Raw genomic sequence first — 7,580 nt, forward strand, 5'->3', positions numbered from 1 at the left:
TAGTTGTTATAAAAGCCAATCTGTAGGTTCACACAGTAGACTAGTAACCAAAATTTATTTACAAAACAAGTATTTAATATGTGTATGTAACAACATTCTATTTCCGTGAAATAGTCCAACACAAATTATAAATTTAAATTAACCTAATTTGGAAAAGCAACCTATATGCTTTACAAAATATAAATCCTAAGGTTGTGTTTTAGTGGTTATAAAATCCAAACTGTAGAATCATACAGTGGACTAGTTACCAAAGCAATCGATCGAAAATAATATCTCCTAATATTTGTATTACAAAATATCAAAATAGGTCAAATTGTAGGGTACTGAATTAAATTTAAAATAATTGTTTTAACCATTCTCCTACTTCGGAGGGATGTTTTTTTATCACCGCCTTCATTTTATAAGGCTTCTCAATTAAAACACATAGTACAGGATTTCTACCTAAACATTTTATCATGTAACAATTAAAAATATAATTTAAAAAAAATAATTAAACCTGTACTGAAAATGTGTGTAGCAGTGATATACAATAAAATTTCTAGTGTCCATTCAAGATTAGCCGGTGGAACAAATTTAACTCCGATACGATAAGGCAATATCTTAAAATAATCAGTTTATTTCAGTAGTTGTTTAGTATATTTCCAATCAATTTTCCTTATTTTGTATAGTAAACATTCTGCAAATAGTCTATATATGGGACGTTAAGTACAATGGCAGCCTAACGAGCAAATTGAAAATTAGTAAACTGATAAAATAGTTTATAGTTCAGAATTTGATAAACAACCCCCCTACCTGTGTGTACAGTTAGTGTCTGTTTCATTATTTTGTCTTATGACAACATTTAAAACATTATTGCAGTATAAATAAATAACAATATGTATGTTGGTATCATAAAGTTTTTAGCGTTAAAATTATAAGAAGTGTAATGTTCTACAAATTTGAACGCTGATTATTTTAGAAACAGAACAAGTATTTATAATGTAACAACATCCTATTGTCGAGAAAAAAAATCCAACACGAGTTATAAATTAAAATAAACGGTACAAAAAAAAAATACCTAATTTGGGTAAGAAACTTATATGCTTTACAAAATATAAATCCTAAGGTTGTGTTTTAATTGTTATAAAAGCCAAACTGTAGGGGTCATACAGTAGACTAGTAACCAAAGAAATCGATCGATAATAATATCTCCTAAAATGTTTACTACAAAACATAAAAATAGGCCAAATTGTATGTTATTGAGGTCACTGAATTAAATTTGAAATAATCGTTTTAAACATTCTTCTACTTCGTGGGGATGTTTATTATCACCATCTTTATTTTATATGGCTTCTCAATTAAAATACATAGCACGGGATTTTTACCTGGACATTTTATCGTGTAACATTTAGAAATGTCATTTAAAAAAAATAATTAATCGTGTACTGTAAATGTGTGTAGCAATGATATAAAATACAATTTCTAGTGTCCTACAATTGTACTATGTGTTCCAGAAATAATACATTGTATTCACTCATGATTAGCCGGTGGAACAAATTTAACGCCAATACGATAAGGTAATATCTTAAAATAATCAATTTATTTCAGTAGGTGTTTAGTATATTTCCAATAAATTTACTTTATTTCATGTAGTAAACTTTCTGGAAATAGTCAATAAGTGGGACATTGGACACAATGGCGGCCTAACGAGCAAATTAAAAATTGGTAAACTAATAAAATAGTTTATAATTCAGAACTGTAAGAACAAACCCCCCCTCCCAGACCAACATAAAGATGGCCAGAGAACAAGCTGATATAACAAGCACCCCCGCCTGTTTTTACCGCTTAATACCATAGCACCAGCGTAAAACCAACCGGACCAATTGGTAAAACCACACAGTCCTATCATTGTCGCTAGACGAGTCGTAGCTTGGCGTGGGAAACGGTACCATTGACCATGTCAGTTGTGTGGACTAAACACATTTTAGAAGGATTTTTGCATCCCTGGAATAAATGTAATCGCATGATTCTCATAGTATAGTGTATGGAAATCAAATTTTTAAATTTAAACATATAATATTATTATATGAAGATTTAATTAGATTCATCGTTCGCCATATAGTTTTTGTTTTTTGCGATGTACAGCAAACAAAAGTGTATTGTTATTTTATTTCACAAAAGTAAATAATGTGCAGGATTTTTTCTGGGTTACCGGTTGGCGAACACATCGCCACCTCACCTTACCAGATTATATACACATCGTTGACCTAGAAACCAGCAGCTGCCACAGGCCGCGCATAATAACCGAAAAACAACAAACAAATAATGCCAGAAAACCGTAATCATAGTAACCCGAACATTTTTTACACGGATCGACCAAAATTTAATATTGGTTAAATTAATTTTAACAAAAAATAAGAACCCTGCCTTAATGAGATGCAAAAAATCTGTCGTTGGCCCATATCAGCAAGTCCGTTTTCCGCCGAATTGACCTGGCATATCAACTGTCCCAAACGACCCAAATCAGCGACCTACTGATTTTTTTGAAATTGATGAAGAAGCCCACTGGAACTGACAGTACTCCAATTTACCCACCGGTACAGAAAATAGCGAAAAGCCTAGCCCCTTTCAACCCCCTTCTCCAAAACCCTGAACTGACTGAAAGCGATCCTGTCCGCTGTAAGGACGAAGGTAAAAGAAAGGAAACGGCTGGACTGGTTGCCTAAAAATCAACACCATTCTAATAACTTAGAACCAACGTCCAGTAGACATAATATTTTAAGTGGAAGACCAGACAGTCAAACCGGCTAGTTTTCTTAGGGTAGTATACACACTGTTAGAAACCCCTTCAGCCTCACGCTCGCGAACCAATTGTCTTTCCCTAGATTCATCCAAAATATCTCATACCATCGGACTGACCCAAACAGGTTTGATTTGAAACCGATTTAAGGAATTCGCTACTGAACTCCAAGTAAACGTAAAACCGGGCATTGCGTAATAATTTAGAACTGCGACGATAGAGATGGCCGGAGTATACGCTTCTACGACAAGCAGCACCATCGTTTTTACCGCTAAGATAGTCGACTAGGAGACCAAATACCATGTCAATATCTTATATACACTATGGGAAACGCCGCAGGTACAACCAACCAGTTGCTGGATGACACCGAGTATAACCATATACCCATCTTGGCTACTTAAGACAGGTTGGTGTCCCTATTTTATTAGATAGCTTAGAGAGGATTACGACACCCTCCCGTTGACCATGTAAGTTATGTGGATAAGTTTAATGACATACACATTTTAGAAGGATTTTCACGTACTTTGAACATTTATAGTCACATACTATAGTGTATGGAAGTTTTTTTTTTATTTAAACGAATATTGTTTATAGGTATATAAAGATTAAAAGAATTCATCTTTTGCTAAATATTGTTTTTGTGCGATGTACAGCAAATAAAAATATATTGTTATTTTATTTTTCTGGCTCACCATAAGTTTACAAATGTACAATTGGGTCAAAGAACAAGTCTTTAAGTATATAGTATGCAAATAAAATAAACCGCAAAACAAATACCTACTAATATTTTCCACCTACATATCTATGATTATTTTATCAATCACACCATATAAAAGACACCCCGAATCGAATCGAATTCCACTGTTCAACCAACTTTGGTATCGAAGAAGTACTTCTGGTTCAACAAAGTGTTTGGAAAATATTACCATTATGCATTTCAAAAGTGCTGTTATCTTTTGTGCGTTATACTTCGTGACGATGACACAAGTTAGTAAAAAACATATAATAAATAATATAATTGCAATAAACAAAATTTAAAAAAATTTAATGGAATGTATTATAATTATTGTACTTATGATATTATATAGAGCATCGGACTCACTAGGAATATAATCAATAGGATTGTAGTTGAATTCGAAAAAGTCGAAAACTCTATAGACCAAATTTCTCCAAATGAAATCGAAGAAATTATAAAAGATATGGGCGTGCAGGATTTGTCAGGTTTTACATACGAAGCAGGTAATAAAGTATATTTTATACAGGGTTTAAACTTTGCGGTTGTAATCAAATTTTACCCCACTCACAAAAATTATATCCGTCATCACAATATTTACCAATTTTTCAATTTAACGCACACGTCTTGGCTCTCTCGACTGATAATTGCTAAGAATTTTATTATATTTTTATTTCAAATATAGATACAAAAGACGGTCGAAAAGTACAACAACTTTTGGTACTTTTGGCCCAAACCGATAAGCCATCTGACCACTGGCTGGTAATAACAAAAAAAAATATGAAACAGTTTAAAAATTATCTGATTTTCTTATTTTTATGCACTTTTTTTTAACATAGAAACGGAGATTATCAAGTCAAGAAGTAACTATTTACTTGAACCTGTTCGAATATCATGACCAAAAAGGAGGCGAGTTTGATGGTCTAATTAACTCCAAGGAATTAAACAAAATCGTTGAAGCTTTAAATTTAAATGAAAGCGAGAAACAAATGTTGACAGGACGATTCGAAGGTGTTATTCAGTTAAAGAAGCATTTAATTTTATTCCTGAGATTGATAATATAAATTAATTTTAATAGGTGACCTAACAATTAACTTTGCCGAGTTCATACAAGCCTTTTTTGAAATAAAACCACAGGTAAGAAATGATGGTTTCGTTAAAGGCTTAATGAAATACACAATATATTATAATTATGCTTTTACCTGGCATGGCATTTGAAGGACACGGAAGAAAACCGGTAGTAGTCACATTATGAAAATTCTTTTTTCAAATATTTTTTTTCAATTTATGCCTTTATTTTTTTTTTATTTATGTCAATAGATTGTTTAAATAAATAATTGTTTTATTAGAATAACATTTAATGTGATTTTTTTTTTGTTCTTATGTAAAAGGGAGAGGAATTCACGAACTTTGTTTTTGTTATACTCTAAAATTTTCATAATGTGACTACTACCGTTTTTCCCCTGTACCCTTCATTTAACATGTCTAAGAAAAATATATGTTGTAGATTTTAGCGCATTATAGCGTTAAAAAAAAGTCAAAATTCATTTTTACACTTAATATTTACATAATATAAATACTTGTACTTAGGGCAATGGTCTAGAAGAGAAACAGATTGATGAGCTGATCCTAATTAAAGATGATAAAGAAGATGGCGCTTACATTAAGACTACTAAAATAACACAGTTTTTCATAGGGTTATCCATAGTTAACGGCTTGGATGAGAAACTGGTTTTTGATCGCATTCGTAAGAATATATTTTTTTATATTTCTCGTTTGTTATTTTTATTTTTCTATGACTAAATTTCATTTAAAGAGTTTTAAATGATGTTTTCGTTGGTTTTTTTTATTTATTATTTATGAAATAATCGCAATTTAATTTAGATTTATCAACTCTCATTCAATGAGTATATATTTTAATAAAATAAAAAATGTGTTCAATATTTTACTCATAGAATATTCTGCTTTGGAGTTGCAAGAGCTGGTGCTTGTTTCAGCAGAATACAACAGATCGGCCGACAAAAAAGTAATATTAATAGTTTCATAATAATTGCTTTTTGAATGCTTTTATGAGGTCGAATTCACCCATTTCTTAAAGGAGTAAAGTATAGGACATTTTCCGTGTGGTCATAACCTAGAGCTTAAAATATAGCGCATACTCATTAATATAGCAATGCATGTGCATATGAAAACAATACTATGACAGCCCATAGAGTATATTATTTACGCGCAACCATGTTATAACACTAAAACTAACGAGTGGGTACCGTCCTCTTATGCACAACATAATCTAAAGATTTTCTACATGAATTTCTTTGTTGATTTCTCAGACTGGAACCGTCTATTCAACAGAAATAGTTAAAGAAGTGTTAGCGGATTTCCATCAGTTCGACCATAACCAGAACGGTAAAATCTGTAAGCATGAAGCTATACATATTGAGAGGATGTATTTCCCGAAAAAGAAAAACTTTGGCTCTCTCATTGACGCATATGATACCGATGGTAATATTGAAAATTATAGCTTTATCAAAATGAGTTTAATTTTTTAAATAACTCTCATAGTGAGAACGAGCATAGAGTACGACCTTGACGGTTTTACGAGTGTAGGGTTTTTTACAGTGTAAAGTAGTAATGAGTAGTTTTACAACTATGAAAAATATCTTCGGAAAAAGATGGCTCATGCTTTAACAATAAATATAAAATATCATAATATTATATTGGGTAAAATGTTGGAGTGGATCTAGAGACAAAATAAAATAAACTTCTTAACTGATAATGTTTTACTTTTTAGCCGATGGATTGTTGGACGTTGCAGAATTATTCAGGTTGATGTTTAAGGAGCGTGTAATTGTTGTTTAACGCTAAAAAGGTTGATGTGTTTTTGCTGAATTAAATATTATATTAAATGATTTCTAAACGAATATTCTTTGGGAGTGCTTTAATCATGGGTAATATATTTGAAATTTGATGTTTTATGATTCTTTTCAAAATTGTATAATTTTACACATATATTTTATTTATTTAATGATTTTATTAAATGTACAACGATATTAATCCATGTTGATGAATATAAGATACGATTATTTAAGTTTGTTTTTGTCAATTCATAAAACGATTTAATAAATCATGTAACACTGTACAAGTTATGTTTTTATTTCGAAATCATTATAATTACCTATCCCAGGCCTTGCAAGCCATCTAGTTCCTGTATGCATTACACAAATTAAAAACAGTGTAACAATATTTTCAAAGTATTAACGCGATGAATCGCTGTTATAAGGTGTCGATATTATAATCGACACTGATCGAATAGCTCTATTATAAAAATCCAAAATTTTAGAAATAATGTGTCTCTCAATTCTCAAAAGGAAAACTCCTATGTCATCACTCACCCAGTTAAGAAATATTAGGTGTCTAATAAAAATTTTGCAGACATACAAATGACAATTGGCGTATTATGAAAATAGTTAAGTTTTGAAAAGACAAATTAATTTTTTATTATTATATTTATATGAATAATGATAGTATTCGTGTTTTAGTTTTAAAACGTCACAAATAAAAATGAGGCAGTATTGTTTTGTATAAAAAAATTAAACGCCTAACTACGCAGTATCTAATCAGTTTTACATTTCAAACAATTGGCAAAAACAGAATAAAAAACAAGTAGTTTTTTAAAGTATTTTGAATTTTTTGTTGGTGATTATAAAAGGCTTACAAACAAGTGGACCAATCGGTAAAACCGCCCAGACACACAGTCCTAGCATTGTCGCTGTATGAGCGATCGGTATAAGATATCTAATATATAAAATGTCAATTCAAATAGCCGACGTCCCGCCAGTCGCCTAATCGTCTCTTTCATGGGATTCATATAATACATCTCGCTCATAACACAAGCATCTGAGGCGGCTTAGGCAGCGCGTGGCGTTGGCGCGCGTTTTTATCATGTCACAACGTTATCGTATCAAATAATAACGGTGACGGCGTGTGTTGTTTTTTTGCCGAGTTTGTACTTTCCTTAAATTAAATTAAACGTAAATTTATTATTATTATTATTAATTAAACTGTTGT

At 31.3% G+C, this 7,580-nt stretch overlaps 1 protein-coding gene across 1 annotated transcript; it reads left to right on the forward strand.

Annotated features, from left to right (window-relative positions):
• Nucleotides 1-3,656: 3,656 nt before the first annotated feature.
• Nucleotides 3,657-6,371, forward strand: LOC126842525 (uncharacterized). The gene is made up of 9 exons (XM_050579537.1): nucleotides 3,657-3,766; nucleotides 3,868-4,018; nucleotides 4,198-4,274; nucleotides 4,352-4,523; nucleotides 4,591-4,649; nucleotides 5,103-5,259; nucleotides 5,468-5,538; nucleotides 5,843-6,014; nucleotides 6,304-6,371. Exons 1-9 carry the CDS (start codon nucleotides 3,710-3,712, stop codon nucleotides 6,369-6,371), a joined length of 984 nt encoding a protein of 327 aa, XP_050435494.1. The 5' UTR covers nucleotides 3,657-3,709.
• The last annotated feature ends 1,209 nt before the right edge of the window (nucleotides 6,372-7,580 follow it).

This window comes from Adelges cooleyi, unplaced genomic scaffold (genome assembly GCF_023614345.1).
Source record: "Adelges cooleyi isolate 19-005CV unplaced genomic scaffold, UGA_ACOO_1.1 ACOO_flye_CR_arks_rails_tigmint_CR_PRNA_539, whole genome shotgun sequence".
NCBI lineage: Eukaryota > Metazoa > Arthropoda > Insecta > Hemiptera > Adelgidae > Adelges > Adelges cooleyi.